Source organism: Poromitra crassiceps (genome assembly GCF_964638095.1).
Source record: "Poromitra crassiceps genome assembly, chromosome: 1".
NCBI classification, from domain to species: domain Eukaryota; kingdom Metazoa; phylum Chordata; class Actinopteri; order Beryciformes; family Melamphaidae; genus Poromitra; species Poromitra crassiceps.
In genome coordinates this window covers 45,464,587-45,486,202 of record NC_139623.1, presented here as the reverse complement: position 1 = coordinate 45,486,202, position 21,616 = coordinate 45,464,587, and the positions used below count along the sequence as shown (strand labels likewise).

The following is a 21,616-nucleotide window of genomic DNA, read 5'->3' as shown; positions in this document are numbered from 1 at the left end:
ATGTGTGTATATGTGTGTATGATTGATTTATTTATTAAGGTGTCATACACATTGCTGTGCCCAGCCCACATGGGCTTGCAGGACACACAGAGAATACAGCAGTAAGAACAATGTATAAAACAATACAATAAAAACGTCAGAGCACCAATACATTCAAAACAACATAAGACGCGGAGCAACACATTGCTCAGACCCACAGAAACAGATCCGTACATCATTCTCCAAACAAAATGTTTTGTCTTTGCTCCCAAGCCTGGCAGAAAAAGTTTGCAGTGAGAAAGATACCTTTTTTAAAACATAGCTCGAGTTTCTCATAGTCATCCAACTCAAAAAAGTCAGCATAAATTGAAGACATTTTACTAAAAAGTACAACCCTTGCCTCATCATAAGCTGTACAGTAGAACAAGAAATGAATCTCGTTTTCAATTTCCTGTAGTTCACATACTAGACAAAGTCTATCTTCTTCAGGGATAGCTTTGAGTCTACCAGTTTCTAGTGCTAAGGGAAGAGTCCCCGAGCGTAACTGTGCACACAGAGATCTTTTTCGTCTGTTTAAGTCAAATTTCACATAATGTTTCCACACAGTAACTATCTTTTATGAGGCGATAGGTTCTTAGTTTTGGTTTATGCCATAGGTCGGCAGATCATTTGTCTTTGTACAGCATAAACATGTTATTCATAGTCACACGTGTGTCACAGATTAACCTGTTATGAAAAATAAATGACAGATTGTTTGAGTAAAACAAAGCTTTCAATTCATTTGCCCATGGATGACCATGAGCAATGTCCCAGTTGAAGATCTTTTTAGTTAATCTCTGGTCAGACATTCTCACCAGTCTATTCCAGAGTCGGAGCATTTGAACTTTGTGTCTGATGTTTGGGGGCTCCCAACCCATGTCACCACTAATGGCCAAAACTGGAGTGAGTTTATGGACTCCTAGAAAATATCGGATGGCTCTGTGATGTATAGAGTTACAGCTTGGGTGTTCACGGGAACCCCAAACACCAGAAGCATAATCTGACACCGGACAGACACATGAGGTATACAATTGTGTATAAGTATGAAAACCTAGATTACCGCAGTGTTTAACTTTGTTTAGTACAGAACCCAATGCTCTTCCCGTAGATTGAGCTAGGACATTGACTCCCTCCTTAAAGGTCATATGCTCATCTAGCGTCAAGCCTAGATACTTATAGTGTTCCGTATATGAAAGTACTATAGAACCAAAGTTAAATACAAAAGAGCTCCTCACTTTTGATGTGGGTCTAAAATGTACTATTTGTGTTTTGTCTTGGTTCACCAAAAGTCTCCATTTCCTGCACCAATCAGCAACAATGTTCAGCATGATCTGCATGTCGTTTTCATGCTCAGCGAGCAAGACTATATCATCTGCGTACAGTAATATGCTCACAATCTGGTCGTCAATTTTAATTCCCCTGTTGCATGCCTTAATTTGAAGGGCTAAATCATTGACAAAGATTGAAAATAGTGTTGGGGACATAACATCCCCTTGTTTGACGCCGGATTGTTGGGGGAACCATCCAGTGAAATATTCGTTAAGTTGAACACACGCTACAGGTGCTTGGTAAAGAGACTTAATGGCATTATAGAATTTCCCATTGACCCCGCAGTCTAACAACCTATATAGAAGAAGATCTCTATTTATCCAATCGAATGCCTTCTGAAAGTCAATGAAACAAACAAAAGACGACGTCCTTTCCTTAATTCGTGCACGTATAATAGAGCTGACTGTATATGGTCAATACAGCCTCTGGCTTTCCTAAATCCATTTTGCTCATCCACAAGCACCCCCGTCCTCTCAAGATGCTCGGTAAGTCTACTATTTAATAATGAGGAATACAATTTATATACGCAACTAAGAAGACTTATACCCCTATAGCTAAGAGGCAGCTTGGGATCATTTTTTGATGATTTCGGAATAGGTACAATAATACTTTTGTGCCACTGGGTCGGAATGGTGCCACTATCAAAACAAAACTGGAATAACTCACATAAGACATTAAAAAGCCTTGGCGACTTCAGCACCTCATTTGTAACTTCATCAATTCCGGTCGCTTTTTTCGTTTTGCATTTTACTATTGCATTTTTTATCTCGTCCATAGACAAATTTACATTTAGGTACTTATTACAACTGTTTATATTAGTAATCATATTATTTTCCATTACTTCTTTTCTGTTAGTTATTTCCAACAAAAAAGTTTCGTTGAAAGAATGATTACAGACAGAAAACAAATCGGCAAAATCCTTCTCCCACTTTAATAGTACCGCTCCTAAAGCAGAGCTACAGCCACCATTTTCTAATGTTACCTCCATAGGTATCTTATTTGCTTTTCTAGGGCCTAATCTATTAATTTCCTTCCAGAACTGTTGAGGATTATGAGTTTGCAGGTGGTCGATCTGTAATGAAAGGCCTCTATCAAATTTGCGCTTTATGGTGCGCAACCTTTTATCAAATTTGGCTTGGTTTTCTTTCAAATTTACTCTCAGCTCCTCCCTCCGTTTTTTATCCGTACATTTTAAAAACAGTTTCTCAGCTTTTCTTACATTAACCCACAAATTCTGTAGTTCGGGGTTCCAGTAAGGTTTGAAAGCTTTTCTAAAACCCTTATGGTTATTACCTTTCTTTCTGGTACAGTTGTTCAAAGCAGAGTAGATACATCCGCACAGATTATCGTACCAGGTGTCCAGACCCTTTTGGTTGCCTTTAGTGCAGCCCAGTTGTTTGATGAGGTCCCCCAGTATGGTATTGTATTGGCTAGAGGCCAAAAAAGAATCTGGAAGTTGCCTCACTGGTGCAGATTTTGAATTATATGGTGGATGTGATTCATCCTTGGCCACATAGGGACTTACTAAAACCTTTGCAACCAAAAGAGAGTGGTCGGGCAGTTTACATCTGTCACCCAGTAGAGAGAAACCCTCTACTCCCACTCTCTCAATTAGCTCGTTTGGAGTGAAAACATTAAAGCTAACACAATTATTTAGTCCATCATGTGGTACAACAATATAATCTACAACTGCTTTTCCCTTATCTGAGATTGAGGTGAAGTTATCCTTACATTTGTATGTATGTGTGTATGTATGTGTGTGTGTGTGTGTGTGTGTGTGTGTGTGTGTGTGTGTGTGTGTGTGTGTGTGTGCGTGCGTGTGTGTGTGTGTGTGTGTGTGTGTGTGTGTATGTATGTATGTATGTACGGTATGTATGTATGTATCATGTATGTGTGTGTACGCGCGTGCGCGCGCGCGTGTGCGTGTGTGTGTGTGTATGTATGTGTGTATGTATGTGTGTATGTGTGTGTGTATGTATGTATGTATGTGTGTATGTATGTGTGTGTGTGCGTGCGTGTGTGTGTGTGTATGTATGTATGTATGTATGGAGGTCCAAACGACTCAATAAACATGCGCAGCTATTGACTGAACGTGTCACACACGCATGCTTTGACTCCTGTCTAGCAAAGCAACGCTTGACGTGTCATGTAGTTTCCCCATTGACTTGTAATGGTCACACGTGCACGCGCACGCATACGCGCTCTGACTTGTGCACCCTGCATAACATTATGCGTAACATTACTAGGGGTGGGAATCGCGGAGTAACTCACGATACGATACGGTCACGATACTTGGCCCTCGATAACGATATTATTACGATACAGCGATTCGGCGATAATCGATATATTGGAAGAAATTTAACCTACGATATCTGTGTAACTGAAGAGAAAAAAATACCCCTAAAAGGCAAGAAGCAGGTATTATGTATTTATTAGCAGAATTGACATGAACTCACTCAGAGTTCACTCACTCACTCATACCATTTTCGATACCACGGAGGAAAAGTTACACATTAAGAGTCTTTTTTTTTTAATTAAAACAAGAGAACAATGGCATATATTCACAATATATATATATTTTTTTAACTTAAATTTTTATTGTTTTATGCACATTTAGTCACATACAAAACAAACAGTAAACAAACAAAAAACAAAAAACGAACGTTGGGTGTGTCAGTGTTACGTGAATACATTCTGTGGTTCATACTTCTTCAGGTCTTCTTTCAGGGGTTAGGGTGGTGTCTCTGTGAGGAGGGGTTTCCTTGTAAGTTGTCCATTTGTCCCATTTTATTTCAAATTGTGTCTCTTGAATTCTCAGGATGTGTGTAAGTCTTTCCATTTCGAAAATCTCCTCTACTATTTCCGTCCAATGAATCTGGGTGGGTGGTTCTTCCTTATACCATTTCCTTGTGATTGCCTTCTTGGTTGCTGCTAGCAAAACTTTAACCAGATACTGATCCTCCCGCTGTAAATTTTCATTGGTTAAGTTACCTAGATAAAGCACCTCACATGTGCTAGGTACCTCGTATCCCAATATTGCTTTCAATTCCACCCATATTTCTTCCCAATATTTCCTAATTTTCTTACATTCCCAGAAAACATGAGCGTGATCTACATTTCTCTCCCCACAAAGCCTCCAACACATATGAGGTGCTTCAGAAAATGTACTTTTTGTCTTGGGAGTAATAAAGAACCTCATGATATTTTTCCAGCAAAACTCTCTCCACATCCTGGAGCTGGTGGTCGTTTGCTGTACACAACATATATTATACCAATCATCTTCAGTTATTTCTAATTTACATTCCTTTATCCATCTATCTCTAACATACAGCGTGGAGGATCCTCTACTCATCATCAAGCCCTGATACAGCACCGATATCACTCTGCTTGTGTTATTCTTATAGGCATTACCCAGAGCCCCAATCACTCCGCTTATCTCTTCCGGAAGGTCTGGTTTTATTTCCTTATTGAAGAAGTCTCTGACCTGCAAGTACCTAAACAAATCTTGCTTCTCCAGTAGCCTGTACTACGAAGCTAGTTTAATGCCTTATCCGAGTAAGTTTGAGTTTAAACCTGGTTTAGCCGTACTACAAAGCAAGTTAACTTTCAATCACCATGGCAACTGACGCTGCAAAGCTAACCTGGTCGCGACCAGAGCCCTGTACTACGAAACTAGTTTAACAGATCCGCGATAAGTCCCTTTGATCTGGTTTGACTGAACAGGATCAAAGCTATCTAGTTAACTGATACTACGACGCTGGTTTTTTACTAGGTAAGTGGACCTGGGATCTGCCTGTGCACGCGCACGTTTTTCGCTCGTGCACAGGCGCGCGTCCACGCGAAAGAGGTGCGCCAGCCAATCACATTATGAACAGCTGAGTTGATCCACGCCCACACCCATTTCCTCGTTCCATGAAAGCGCAGTGCATGATCAGAGTTTTAGCGGATATTTAATGTATCCGCGATTTAATGTCAGAATGAAAATCCGCGTTGGATAGTCTGCTGAAGGGCTGTCTAAAGCAGCAGCTTGTATTCACATCAGTCATTTGATTTAGGCTACTTTGATCAGCGATTTCTGTCTGATACAGCTGCATACATTGATACAGCAGCAACAAATGTAATCTCAGTCTATACATTTCCACAATCTGTAAGCCTATTTAGACCATAGATTTAGAAACGCATGCTCAATGAATAATGATCTCTATCACTCATTATGTGTGTAGTTGCACTGATCGAATAATTCATATATAGGCTATAATAATGATATCCTAATATAAAAGAGAAAACTGCTGGACTGAATTGAGACGATGCGGGCATACTTTTCATTGATAAAAACTAGCCTATTTTTGCTCATATATTGGCATACAGCCTACAGGACACAGTTCCAGCTGAAACATGCAAGAAGCCTGAATATTTAGTATTGGGGCTATCCCATATTTATCCCATATCTATATTATATGTATAGGCTTTTCTGGCATGTAGGAGAATATCACCCTCACTCCATTTGAGGCTTCATTCACGATATGCGCTGCGGTGATTAATAGTGATCATATTTCTCCACGCATCGTTGAGCTGTTAAGACATAAAGTGGTAAGTAGGCTTAATTTAATTATGTAGCCTACAGAGCCACGAATGTTTTTCTTATTCTATTCTCAGTTGACTGCAATCTATTTTTCACATGGCGATCTTATATGAATGGTGAGTGACTCCAGAGAGCCGATTATATGGGTCTGTCATGGATTTTGATCTTATCCTCTGAAGCTAACCTGGTCGGGACCAGGTTAGCTTTGCAGCGTCAGTTGCCATGGTGATTGAAAGTTAACTTGCTTTGTAGTACAGCTAAACCAGGTTTAAACTCAAACTTACTCGGATAAGGCATTAAACTAGCTTCGTAGTACAGGCTACAGGTTAGCTTCAGAGGATAAGATCAAAATCCATGACAGACCCATATAATCGGCTCTCTGGAGTCACTCACCGTTCATATAAGATCGCCATATGAAAAATAGATTGCAGTCAACTGAGAATATAACAAGAAAAACATTTGTGGCTCTGTAGGCTACATAATTAAATTAAGCCTACTTACCACTTTATGTCTTAACAGCTCAACTATGCGTGGAGAAATATGATCACTATTAATCACCGCAGCGCATATCATAGGCTAAACGGAGCCTCAAATGGAGTGAGGGTGATATTCTCCTACATGCCAGAAAAGCCTATAGATGGGATAAATATGGGATAGCCCCAATACTAAATATGCAGGCTTCTTGCATGTTTCAGCTGGAACTGTGTCCTGTAGGCTGTATGCCAATATATGAGCAAAAATAGGCTAGTTTTTATCAATGAAAAGTATGCCCGCATCGTCTTAATTCAGTCCAGCAGTTTTCTCTTTTATATTAGGATATCATTATTATAGCCTATATATGAATTATTCGATCAGTGCAACCACACACACATAATGAGTGATAGAGATCATTATTCATTGAGCATGCTTTCTAAATCTATGGTCTAAATAGGCTTACAGATTGTGGAAATTTATAGACTGAGATTACACATTTAATGTACATTTACACTCGCACAAAGCTGTAGGAGACAGAAATCGCTGATCAAAATAAATCAAATGACTGATGTGAATACAAGCGGCAGCTTTAGACAGTCCTTCCCCCAACTATATCCAACGCGGATTTTCATTCTGCCATAGGTTACATTAAATATCCGCTAAAATCTCTGATCCCACTGTGGCTGCGCTTTTTCATTCAATGAGGAAATGGGTGTGGAAATGGGTGTGGGCGTGGATCAACTCAGCTGTTCATAATGTGATTGGCTGGCGCACCTCTTTCGCGTGGACGCGCGCCTGTGCACGAGCGAAAAACGTGCGCGTGCACAGGCAGATCCCAGGTCCACTTACACAGTAGAAAACCAGCGTCGTAGTATCAGTTAACTAGATAGCTTTGATCCTGTTCAGTCAAACCAGATCAAAGGGACTTATCGCGGATCTGTTAAACTAGTTTCGTAGTACAGGGCTCAGGTCAAATTCATTCTTCAAGTCCCGAAAACGTTTAATTTCTTTTTTATCTATTATTGTGATTATTGCCGTAATGCCCTTGTTTGCCCATTGTACAAAACTGATGTCAAGGGTCCTGGGTTTGAATTTGGGATTATGAGTCAACCAGCTCAGTAGTTTGACCTCCCTCCCGAGATTGTATTTTCTGACCACTATAAACAAATCACTGCGAGTAAACGCAGTGATTGGGTCAAGCTCGTTCTTCACAATATATTTTTAAGTTAGTGGGGGGTGGGGATGTTCGAGCTTTCATGTTTCATGTAGGCTCCAATTCCCTCCAAAGCCTCCCTCAAGCTGAGCTGCTGCCCCCAGTATGCTCAGAGTGTAGCCCAAGACAGCCCAAACACCAACTCTGCATGTCCAGGATTCAGTTATAAATCGCAACTTTGACAATTCTGCACCAAAGAACTTAAATCGATAAGAACTGACGACTGGATTGTTCCCCTCAGTGGTTCCACTGCAACATCAAGGCGGGAGCGCTGTTGTAAAAAAACAACAATAGAGGCATCGTCTCTTGCCTTCAATACTCTGTGTATTTGTCTGCTACATCCCGGTACCTCCACCGGCAATGCGTTTAACGTTAAATTTAGCTGCAATCTACAAGCAGGGTCCATGTATCAACAGATTTCAAAGCCAATATGTTACTGGAAAGAGCGTCACTCCGACTGGTTAACAAGTGAAACATTTGGTCACTCACACTGGCGTTTTGAGCCCGGTGTTGGTGAAATGGTTACAGTAGCAGTAGTGGGATTAGCTAATGTAGCTAACAGCTGCGGTGCTGTGTGTGTCTGTGTGGAGGAGGCAGAGGGAGCGCTGCTGGTATTCGATAAACTTGATACTGTAGAAAATGAGTATTGTATCCGTTTAAAAATGTTTAGTAGCCTATCGAGTAAGTACCTAAGTATCAATATTTTTGACAACCCTAGGTTTTGTTTATCAAAATGGCTGTGGGGGAATCAGTTTAAAAATCCTGCATATTTTAATAACATATCGATACTTGGTGCCAGTGTATCGATAACGTATCGCAAGTGGAAATATCGCGATACCGTGAGTATCGATATTTTGTCCCACCCCTAAACATTACGCGTAATGTTATGCGTAATGTTTATGCGTTTTAACGCATGCATAAACGCACACATGAAGATGATGGAACATTTTTTTCATGCGCCCACACACACTATGACGTGCGCAAATGACATCACGCGTGACAACAAGATGCGTACTGTAGCTACTTACAGCGTGTACATGTGTGGCACTGTTGGAGAAATTTTGTTACACGTTCACACACAGACGCGTTCGCTTTCTTGATACTACGCCACCGGAAGTTTATCTGCATTGCGCACAACAGTCCACGTACGTGAACGCGTTGCGTAGTTCGCGTCTATTTTATTCTAGTTCCATGTTCCATTTTCATCCAGTTCATGCCAGTGACCAAAATATTACTTAGAACATAGAAATACAATAATTATCATTCAATCATCATTCATGCTGTCAGGACTGTACTGTTGACCAACTTGCCCATCCAGCCCCAAGGGGTCAGTTAATCTTAACACGGCAATCATATCAAAACCTATTTATACTAAGCCTGGTGGGTCTGTGTCTGTAACATGGTGTCATCCATTCACCAAATAAAAAATAAAATAAGACAATTACAAAAACTGTTTATTTATGTTGTAAAATGTGGGCGCAAGGGATTGACGTAAGCTCCCTCCACTGCAGCAAAGACAAACACAACACACAACCAGAAAGACACACTGACTCCTCCAAGCTCCCTCCACTGCAGCAAAGACAAACACAACACTCAACCAGAAAGACACACTGACTCCTCCAAGCTCCCTCCACTGCAGCAAAGACAAACACAACACTCAACCAGAAAGACACACTGACTCCTCCAAGCTCCCTCCACTGCAGCAAAGACAAACACAACACTCAACCAGAAAGACACACTGACTCATCCAAGCTCCCTCCACTGCAGCAAAGACAAACACAACACACAACCAGAAAGACACACTGACTCCTCCAAGCTCCCTCCACTGCAGCAAAGACAAACACAACACACAACCACAGACACACTCCTCCAAGCTCCCTCCACTGCAGCAAAGACAAACACAACACACAACCACAAAGACACAGCCTCAATTCCAACCAAGGCTAACATGACACAGTTGTAGAGGATGAACAGATGGAAAAAACATACTAACTAATGCTACTTATTCCTTCAAGTATTGACAAATGCTGTGTATCCCTTTTAAAGGGTCTTGGTTGATGTAGTAGACTGTGTTGCACAGTTGGTTTCACTACTGTTGACAAAATGTACTATTAACTCACTTTGGATAGGATAGGAAGTGTCTGCTAAATGACGTAATGTAAAAATGTAATGATGGCATAGTCCAATCATAAAAAAACAATAGTTATTCAAATTTATTGAGTGAATAGTTGTGGGTTCCAGTGGTTCTCAAAGTGGGGTCCGGGGACCCCCAAGGGTCCTTGAGGGGGTTCCAGGGAGTCCCCAGCAAAAAGGGGAAGCAATTCCAACCATAAGCAATACAATGACAGAATGTATTTGGTCATGGGTTTTATGACCAAATTCATGGCCATGAAACGGAACAGAAGGTGCATCAGTGAGGAGGGAGAGAGACTGAATGGTGTGAAGGTCTTCTTAAGCCCAATGAGGGCACAGGTGCACCCACTCAGCCTAATGAACCCAACGCCAGGCTCCTCCTGCAAGACAGGGCCAGGAGAGAGGGAGGGTCGTTACAAAAGCTCAAATCTTATCAGATGGGGGACCCTGGGACAAATTCTTATCAAATGGGGGTCTGTGGTCTAATTTGTGTCAGTTTTGTGAAAAAGTTTGAGACCAACTTGTTTAAACAACTGGTTTCTTTAGTGAAGAGAAAACATGATGCATTTCTAAGTAAATATATCCGTCTACAGTACATTACATGTTGTATCTGGATTATATGTATACTGTATGTATCTACGTGTGTATTCATGTCATGTATCTATGTCTTTATGTGAGGCCAAAAGGGTGCAAAGTTGCGAAAACAAATGTCCATTGAGGGGTATTGTATTTTTGTTCTCCAGTCTTTGATAGGCAGTAAACAACTTGCAGACGCTCTTGCAACATGTCCCCGCTTGCTAGTCTTACATTTCTGTTTCCCATCTCCTTTCTCTCCCTACAGTTTTCAGTGAAGATCTACATTCCAGCTTATATTTTGTCAATGCATCTGTGCAAGAGGTAGTGTTTGCCAGCACCACAGGGACGTCGGTGCCCTGTCCCGCCGCAGGCGTGCCCCCCGTCTCGCTGCGCTGGTACCTGGCCACCGGCGAGGAGATCTACGATGTGCCAGGGATCCGCCATGTGCACCCCAATGGCACCCTCCAGATCTTCCACATCCCCCCTTCCAGCTTCAGCAAGCTCATCCACGACAACACCTACTATTGCACAGCAGAGAACCCCTCAGGGAGAATCAGGAGCCAAGATGTCCATATTAAGGCTGGTCAGTTTCTCTGCTCATGCATGTCCGCTCTTAATGCAGCGGTGCTTTAGCCTGGTAAAAAACCATCCTGGTCACGTGATCTCACATGCGGTTTCACTCTACGTATCAGTCTGGACTTGCCAGCCGCCCATTTCAGTGGGCAGGAGTACTTGCCTTGACAGACAACTCCTTCAACCAATCGTCGTCGCCAAATCCAGTCGGAAGAACGGCGAAAATGCCTTTTCCAGCGAGAAACTCCGCTGGTCCATACTCTTTTTCTTGTTTAATTGGTGTTATTGAGTGTATTTCTGCAATAACTGCACTTACGGCTGTGTTCACTCTACTAACGTTAACGTTCGTTGCTAAGGGAGCTAAGGTTGCCATTACGGTTTTGCCAGCGGCCTGATTGGCCTGATCATCATCTAAGACGCAGTCCCCGATTGGCCCGGTTACATTGTAACTTCAGGAAATCGCTGTCGGCGGCTGGAGGTTCAGACGAGTTAAACAGAATGCGAGGTCACGTTATCAGGATGGTGTTTACCATGCTAGTGGTGCTTTGTTGAAACCCAAACAGTCATGTTCCATTATTAGGAGCAGGTTTTCTTGCCTCATGTATTTGATCATCTAATGCACCTCTTCCTCGCCTCCTTCCAGTCCTACGAGAGCCCTACACTGTCCGGGTGGAGGACCAGAAAGCCATGAGGAGCAATGTGGCGGTCTTCAAGTGCATTATCCCTGCCTCAGTGGAGGCCTACATCACTGTTGTGTCCTGGGAGAAAGACACAATGTCAATCAACGCTGAGAGTAAGTCCTAATGTCTTTATTTACTAGACAAGCTACTGCACCCACATGTCTGAAGGCCAAGTGGCAGGAGTGGGATCAGTATTCAATATTTCTAGGAATGTTGTAAGTAATGAGCATCTTTGAGTTGTCCATGTGGGATTCTCATAATATTATTATTATTAATTATATATAATTAAACAGAGTGAATGCTATGCTTATGATAAACACAGTCTATTGTAGAGAGATAGAGGCTATTAAACAGAGTGAAAGCTATGCTTATGATAAACACAGTCTATTGTAGGGAGATAGAGGCTACCAATCGTCCCCACCATGCTCTCATTTGTTGATGGCAGGGAGGTTATGTTTTCGCTGCCCTTTGTCTGTCCGTCTGTTTTTTAGCAGATTATGGAAAAACTACTGGGCCGATTTTCATGAAACTTGGAGGAAAGGTGTAGCATGGGCCAAGGAAGGACCCATTACATTTTGGAGCGGATCCGATTCTGGTCAAGGAAGGGGGGCGGTGCTAGGGAAAAGGGGCCATAGCTAGGGTTACGAAGGTCGTAGAGAGTCGGGGTACGAGGGGTGGGTAGGGGGTGTGGCTGGGGGGATGCGGGTGGGTCAACGTGAGGGTTCCGATCCGACTCAATGAAATTTGCATATGATAGCAGACTGCTCTCTCTGAGTGTACTTTTAGTTATGCTAGTTATTCTGCCAATGATATATTGCTGTTTAGAAATGCTACACATAACATGCTTAAGAGCTTTATTCTATCTAAATGACAATTCTAAGTAGAAGTGTTTGGCAGGACTTGTGACAACAGAGGGGTGTGTGGACTGGGGGCAGTAAGGACCTTTTGACATGAGACTAGACAAGAGCCCTTGTACCAGCCAGCCAACCAGCCCTGCTCGTGCGTGCATGCGTGCGTGTGTGTGGGTCTCCATGTCTGTCTGTCTGACCCAATGACAGTGCGGTCCCACTCCTCTTCCACGAGAGCGCAGGCTGCCAGCCGTGTCACTTAGTCTCAGTGTATTGACCCATTTCTCTGTGGCTGATAGGAAGCACTGCAGCGCCCGATCATTCAAATCACTTAAATGGAACGCTCGCCCGCGTGATTGTTTCCCAGCCCTGGGGGGCGAATTCACTTTATGTGGGGCATTTAACAAACTCAATAGACAAGAGCTAATGTCATTTTGCTTTTGGATAGAGGGCAAATGCTGGCTAGCGATTGCTTGCCCCCCCCCCCACCCCCCACCCTTTTTTTTGTTGACGTTTCACATTGTCCGCTGAGGCTAAAGCGGCCATGTTGAAATCTATAGCAATCTCTTAATTGTGCATAAATGGATTTGCTACAAGCATGTTTTTTTGAGCTGTGGGCATCCAAGGGTTATGCTGCTGATGGAATATAGTCTTAATAATGTCAAATGCATTTGTTTTTAGACTTTGTAAACTTCATTGCTGCATTCTTCCATTGCTCTCCACGTCTCCAAGTTTGAATTGCAATTGCCTGTTTTGGAACGCAGGATCTTTCAGAACTTGTGACTTCTTCCCCAGTTATCTTTTAAAGAAAATTGCCGCTGCGCCGTCCAAACAAAAGTGTTTATCTTGTGCCGTTAAAAATCATCACAGTAGCTGTCGGCCATGTAAACGCTGTCAGAGCAATCATCCAGCCAGCAATCCACTGCTCTTCTCCACTCTAAATAATGGAAGACGGACGCCTATGAACCCATGAGCAAATGCTCTTTATTCACGTCTGAGTGCACGCATCCCACTGACGCACCCCGTCCATTCCCCTCATCTTCTGCGCTACACGCATTTTAAGTGCAGTGTGTGCGCGTGCATGTGTGTGTGTGTGTGTGTGTGTGTGTGTGTGTGTGTGTGTGTGTGTCTATATGCACACTGACTGCATGGCGGCTCAATGCAATTGGCTGAGCTCCTCCTCTCGTTGACCAAAACTCCACTATTTCAATCTTTAATGAGTGGAAATAATATCAACACAATGCAACCGTGCATACCAACGGCGAAGTTTCGCTGAGTGTTATTGCGGTGTTTATTTTTTCGAACCGCGGTCGATTTTTCAGAAATTCGCTTCCAACGTGTACACATCTGTGGCTGTGATTGACAGGTGGGTCAAAACTCGCATCGCAATTTCGTGCCGTATATTCGCATCGCTCTTGATGTGTAAGGACCTTTAGACTTGGAGAAAACTCTGTGAAATAAAGCCTTGCTATATCTCTGGCATGAATAATTGAGCGCGGCATTTCTGCTTGGAAGGTGTAGCATGACGTGGAGCAGCCATCTTGACAGGCCCTCTGCAGGTCTCACTGGACAAAGACTACTTTAAGTTGTTGCAGGGTAGACTATAACAATGCACCACTTAAAGAGCCCCGCTGTCCATTAGAATAGAATGAAAAATAGTGTTTGCTCCAGTGGTTTCCACATCTGGTGTTTGGCAGTTCCAACTCAACAAACAATGCAAATAAATATCCATATTATATACTGATGATATATACCGTACTGTATATATATATCATCATCATATCATCATCATCACTTTATTGACACAAGGTCCAATAAAAAACACACTACATATAAAACAGGTAGACAACACAATAAGAACACTAGCAACTCAACAATACTACAATAAGACACTGTACCAATGTTTCCTAATGGAAGACAGGTGTCACTGAGATTAGGCTGAGACAGCAACATAATTATCATATTCTGAGACACATTCAGACGACAGATAAACTTATACATCAGGTTTCTCAGCAGGGCATGAAACGTGCTAACTCCTGCTCCACAAAACATTTCACTGGTGTGCTGCAACACCTTGGCTTCCTAAGAAGGATCCTCAGGCAGTCATTATAAGCAACCTGGACCTTTTGGATGCTAGCCTGCTTAAACTTGACCCACACAGGGGGGCAGTATAAAGAGGAGTACAGTAGGCTCTAAACAGGTTTACTTTTACATCATCTGAGCAAAAATAAAACTTCTTCCTCAGCATGTTAGCTTGAGCATACAGTACACGCCTCTGTCTGTACATGTCATCATCATCACTCATTTGATCAGTTATAATATGACCCAAATATTTAGTTCTACAGCAAACTGTCAGCACCTGCCCAGACAGATAAAAAGAAGGAAAGGAAAGATCCTTATCGCCTCTTGTTCTGTGTGTGTGTGTGTGTGTGTGTGTGTGTGTGTGTGTGTATATATATATATATATATATATATATATATATATATATATATATATATATATATATATATATATATATATATATATAATATATTATATATATATATATATATATATATATATATATATATATATATATATATATATAATATATTATATATATATATAAATATTTTTTTATTTTCATTTTCATTCTTTGGGCCTTTTCGCCTTCATTTAGACAGGACAGTAGGCAGACAGGAAAGGAGGGGAGTGGGGGGATGACGTGGCAAAGGACCTCGGGTCAGATTCGAACGAAGGACTGAGCCACCAGGACGCACACAATAAAAACATATTAAATTCCTATAACAGGGCCCCTTTAAGAAAGCCATTTTCAAACACTAGCATGAAAATTGAGGGTCCAGATGATCATTCAGTGTGATCAGATATTGAGTGATCAGCATCAACATCACCTCAGAAAAAAAGCCGCCAACATCACGACACCGTCATAGAGGAGAGTTTGGATCCTGGTGCTTCCTTGTAGTTTTTCTGATGCTATACCCGGACACAGTGTGCTGGGGTGCTGCGTCCTGTATAGGGTTTAGCTGATGCATTGTGCTGGCCTGTGGCTAACTGCTGCTATGTTGCTGTGCGGCTGGGCCGGTCCCCAGGTGCAGCCTGTACTGCAGCCACTGAGGAGGCATTGTAGTCATTTGCCTTGGCCTGATGTTGCCTGCTCTGCATTCAGCACCAGTAGGTCCGAGAGGGGGCCAACCCCCCAGCACTACTGCAGAGACTCACACACATATAACAAACACACACACACACACACACACACACACACACACACACACACACACACACACACACACAGTACACACACACACACACACACACACACACGCACGCACGCACGCACGCACGCACGCACGCACGCACGCACGCACACACACACACACACACACACACACACACACACACAGACAGTACACACAGCGGCTTCTTTTCATTCTGCACACGAGCTGAGCACAAGGGCCGTCGGCCATCACACAGCTTCTCTTTGCTCGGCTCAGCCCTCCCTCATCTCTCCTCTGTTTCATCATTATATTGGATTTTTTTGCTGATATCCGATATCCCGATATTTTCCAACACTTTTGGCTGATTGTCGATACCGATATATGCATGCATTTTTTCCCCACTTAATTTCAGAGAACATCAAGTCCCTTCTCTAGCCTCCTACTCTTATCGTGATAGCCCAATGGCACATTCAGTCATGAATGCAATGCTTTTCAAAAATGCACTCATTCACTGTGCAAAATAAGAAAATGTTTTATTTATGTAGCATTTCCTTTCAAACCAAACTAAGATTCATCCAACTTAAAGGGGCTTGCGTGATGCTCTCCCTGGGTTAGGGTTAGCATCATTGTATTGGCAGCAATGTTCGTTTTGGAGCCGATGCCGATATTTCATTTTAAAGCCGTTATCGGCCGATACAGACGGCCCCATAACATACAGATGACCTGTCGATATCATCATGCATCTCTAACACACATACGTGTACACTAATGCATGGCCACGCATTCCCATAACATTCACAAATGTTTCCCAGTCACCCCACAGTCACTCCATGAGTTTGAAGACTAATCATCGTAATAGATATTTCATATTAACAACCAGTTTCTGTTCAGCTCTGGTGGTGCAGTACATGTAGACACAATTGTTTAAATAATAATAATAAATCCCTCCGACACCTTCAATGTGGCTATTTGCTGAGCCATCTTGTGCATTGCACAGTTCCTCTCATGTTTGTTGACATTTGGGATGTGTTTTCCAGTTATTTCTGCTGCCAGTCTCTACCCCCCAGCCATTGCCGAAAGGGAGAAGAGCCAGCCACACTATGTCAGTTTAATCTTAATTGGCTGTGTATAATCAAGAATTTCTATCAGTAAGGCTGCCGGACGTTATCGTGTGTTTCAGGGATGAAACGATTACTGTCTTAATGATAAACTGTGATAAAATTCCTAACAGATAGTATTACCATTTAAAATTGTAATTATCATTCAAAGCGCGTAGGTTTGATTATCGCTGCTGCACAGAGCACTGTGCGCTTGTTTATTTAAAGTGTGCGCGCGTCCAAATTGCACCAAATCATATTGGCTAATGGCTATGTTATTTTAATGTTTAAATGCACAAAAAAAGTGCATAGTGCTGCTAATTTCATTTGTGGTTTTCAATATAAAACTTGAACAGTGAGTGTCAGTACTTTTTGAACATTTTTTCAGCACGTTTGAACAATACCGCGATATTCCTGATAACCGTGATCATTTTGGTCCCTATGATCAAAATGGTGAAATTTTCATACCCTTTCATCTCTAGTGCGTTTCCACAGCGGCCGGTCTTTTCTCCTGTGCATTTCGAGGGCGGGTAGCGGAGGCATAGTGGACGGCTGTTGTCGGTGTGAGAAATCCTCAGCTGACCTGCATGTTTTGCAACTCGTCGTTGTCACTATGGATACAGTCAAGTCAACCCTGAGATGTCCTTGGGAGGCAGGTGTGTTCAGGTAGCATGGGGATTCAGGTAGCATGGGATAATGAATGTGTATTGTTGGGAGGCGCTCGCTCGCTGTTGGTTTTGCCCTTTTCTTAGAATGCTATGCGCTAAGCGCACAGCCATTGGTGCAGCACAACCTTGAGCTAGGGGGGTTGGGGTGGGCGGGTAATGGTTTTACTGGTCCCTGTGTGGCGGAGATCTCTCTCTCTCTCCATGCCTCCCTCCCTCTGTCGACAGGCAGGGTTGGGACTCTGACGTGTGACAGGCTGGATGGAGAGTCTTTTTCCAGCATTCGTCATTTCTGTCTGCCCATGATTGGCTGAAGTATTGTTATTCACACAGAAAAATGGGTCAGGTGGCCTGTGGAGAATCGAGTGTTTGTATGGACGGATGGACGGACGGACTGCACAAACACACAGGCATACCTACATGCACATGCACACGCACACGCACACACACCCGCATGTCGTCAGTTCAGAGCAGGATTCTACTCTGCAGCAGAGCAATGGCGGCCGGTAAATAAGAGATAGATGAAAATAAATGCAGGTTATGTGCTGAGTGTCTGCCTGTGTCCTCTCTCACACGCTGCAAGCTGCTTCTTCCCTCACAGCCAGGGCAAGGCAGGGGGCTTAGCCAGGGCAAGGCAGGGGGCTTAGCCAGGGCAAGGCAGGCGGCTTAGCCAGTGCAAGGCAGGCGGCTTAGCCAGAGAAATAAAGGATACGCGGACGAAAGGGGGAAAAAAAGGAAGGAAATCAATACCTGTGTGCATGAATCTGCTGCGGCTGCCACAAGGCATTATGGGAACATGATGGGTGGAGGCAGCTGTGGGCTGGGCAGTGTGCAGGCAGCATGAGAACCTATATAGGGGAACCAAGGAACCTAAAAAATAAGGATAAGACGTCACTCACGTCACAGCGTTCAAATTTTGCTTTGGTTCCAGTTATAATGAAGTGAATGGGGCAGACAGGTTAAGTCCCACTATAAACCATAATACCTGTGTTGTTTCACCTATGAATGGAAAATGCTTCCACCAGATGAAAGAAAATGCATTATGTGATGTTGACTGATGTTTTTTGTGGTTTGTTTGTTTGTTTGTTTGTTTTCTAAATGTGCGTGTTAATTTTCATTTTTATTGGTCTCCAAACAGATCATGGCTCTGTCCAGCAGCTACTCAAGCCCCCGTTTGGTCCAAGATAGCTAGATTAGCTAACTACATTATGATACATGAGCGAACAGGACATCAGTCAACATCATGTAAAGTGTTTTATCTAATCTGGTGGAAGATTTTTTTAATCAAAGGTGAAACGGTTTAGAGTGAGACCCTGCCCGCCCCATTCACTTCAATAGAACTGGCCCCAACGCAACAGTTGAACGCTGTTTCATGAGTGATTGACTTTTCCTTCTTAATAGGTTCCTTGAGGGAAACCAGGAACCCACAGAGCCACACGGAGCCAAAATGTCCTCCTCAATTACCGGCCGCTCATTTGAGACCCGCATCTAAAACAAGCTAGCAATTATGTCAATTAAGGCATGTGATAGATAGCCAACAATCAGTGCAAACTGCTAAATGTTTATTTGCAGATCATTAGCAGTATTTGGTAATGATGTTTATTAACTGGACAGTTGCATCTATACATCTAGAACAGTGGTTCTCAAATGGGGGTCCGTGGCACTTTGCAAGGGGGTCTGCGAAAAGTTTTCGCAGGAAATCTAAAATGGTTCATGGATTACATTCTAATCTAACAAACCTATCAATTTAAAAGTCAAGCACGTTACCGTGGAAACAATTAAGCTTAGCCCAAAATCACAAATCAGAATGAGGGGGTCCCCGGTATATTTTCTATCTTGCAAGGGGTCCTTGGCTGAAAAACATTTGAGAACCTCTGATCTAGAGCACAGCAATACAGATATATATTAAGTGCATTTCCTTTTCTACTTACTGCAAGAGGCCATGCTAATGCATCCAGATCACATCTTCCGGTATTTAGTGTAATGTGAATGTGAGATGATATATTTGTGATATAACTAGCTACACTATTAGCATTACACATGAGCTATTAGATTATTATAATCATTGCAATTCTGTTATAGCCCTTCCTCATTTACTAAATGTATATTGTCCATTTTTATTCATTCAATATAGTACCACAGGGATGACGTATTTGTTGTATGCTTGCTTACCCATAAATCGCCGCCATGGTGGTTCAAAACAAAACAAAACAAACAAAAGTTTATGAAACAGCGAAGTTTGTTTTCAGCAAGATAATCTTCACAAACAAGGACCACTTTTATGACTTTTGAAATGTCTTCTGAAAATCATGCTCAAAAAACACATTTACACTTCAGAAGTTATGATTATATATTAATATTATAGCTTACATGGCAAGGTGCTGGATAGATGTGTTGTGACTGCTTCATAGCAACATTAATTAATTAATATTGATATTTTTATTTAATTTTGTTATTGTTTCTTATTCATTGGTAACTTCATACCTCATATCAACATTTCCTACTTACTCCAAATGTTAACCCCTCAAATGCCAGTGTACAGTACAGTTGTACAGCACAGTACAGTACATTAAAAAGTAGACTAAAAAACACAAAAAGTGAATTATTTTCCTCCCGATAAATGCAAAGTGTTTCTTGGGCTGATTATCATAGCCTATATGATATGTCAAATATTGGCTCGAACAGTTTTTTAAACAGGTCGCACAGGTCCCACTTGTGAATGAGACCTCGGTCTCAATGTGATTTACCTGTTTAAATAAAGGCGAAATAAAATAAATAAAATAAAATGGCCGATCAGAACGCAATCCATCAATGTGTCTTGGGGGGGTTTACACCTGTGCTTTCAAGTGATCAAGCACTATCTGATTGCAATCTGATCACAGAAAACACATGTTAGTACCAGGTGTAAAATGGCCTCTTCGTTTTTTGCTGTGTTGGGGTTTCATCCGATTTGAATAAAATTAAGCCTTGGCTTTCATTCAGTGTAAAGATTATTGTGAAATTTTAATGCTAAATATAGTTTTGAAGCTCAAAATAGGTAGGGTGACAAGCAGAACTAGCTGCTTGTCCAGAGTGTGGAGTCCCACTGATAAACATTACCATGACAATATGCTGTGTGCTCACCACAGCCTTATAGCCCGAGACAGACAGAGACACTCATTACATTTCTCTCTCTGCACCGCCGCTGCTATGATCACACTCCCACCTCCGTAATGTGCTGTTTGCTCACCAATAACCACTCCCACATGTGCTGTTTGCTCACCAATAACCACTCCCACCTGTGCTGTTTGCTCACCAATAACCACTCCCACCTGTGCTGTTTGCTCACCAATAACCACTCCCACCTGTGCTGTTTGCTCACCAATAACCACTCCCACCTGTGCTGTTTGCTCACCAATAACCACTCCCACCTGTGCTGTTTGCTCACCAATAACCACTCCCACCTGTGCTGTTTGCTCACCAATAACCACTCCCACCTGTGCTGTTTGCTCACCAATAACCACTCCCACCTCCTTACTGTGCTGTTTGCTCACCAATAACCACTCCCACCTGTGCTGTTTGCTCACCAATAACCACTCCCACCTGTGCTGTTTGCTCACCAATAACCACTCCCACCTCCGTACTGTGCTGTCTGCTCACCAATAACCACTCCCACCTGTGCTGTTTGCTCACCAATAACCACTCCCACCTCCGTACTGTGCTGTGTGCTCACCAATAACCACTCTCACCTCCGTACTGTGCTGTGTGCTCACCAATAACCACTCCCACCTGTGCTGTGTGCTCACCAATAACCACTCCCACCTCCGTACTGTGCTGTGTGCTCACCAATAGCCACTCCCACCTGTGCTGTTTGCTCACCAATAACCACTCCCACCTGTGCTGTTTGCTCACCAATAACCACTCCCACCTCCGTACTGTGCTGTCTGCTCACCAATAACCACTCCCACCTGTGCTGTTTGCTCACCAATAACCACTCCCACCTCCGTACTGTGCTGTGTGCTCACCAATAACCACTCCCACCTCCGTACTGTGCTGTGTGCTCACCAATAACCACTCTCACCTCCGTACTGTGCTGTCTGCTCACCAATAACCACTCTCACCCCCGTACTGTGCTGTTTGCTCACCGTGCTGTTTGCTCACCAATAACCACTCCCACCCCCGTACTGTGCTATTTGCTCACCAATAACCACTCCCACCCCCGTACTGTGCTAT

The 21,616-nt window shown here is 42.8% G+C and overlaps 1 protein-coding gene across 2 annotated transcripts in view; it reads left to right on the top strand.

The window, feature by feature from the left end:
* Positions 1-21,616, top strand: part of LOC310786774 (cell adhesion molecule DSCAM-like) — a gene marked incomplete at both ends in the record, with an annotated part of 256,515 nt that overhangs the window by 46,692 nt on the left and 188,207 nt on the right. For both annotated transcript variants that reach the window (XM_083648066.1, XM_083648065.1), the window contains 2 exons: positions 10,591-10,908; positions 11,542-11,691. In XM_083648066.1, coding sequence (XP_083504192.1) covers positions 10,591-10,908; positions 11,542-11,691 — 468 coding nt within the window. The remainder of the gene's footprint in view (positions 1-10,590; positions 10,909-11,541; positions 11,692-21,616) is intronic.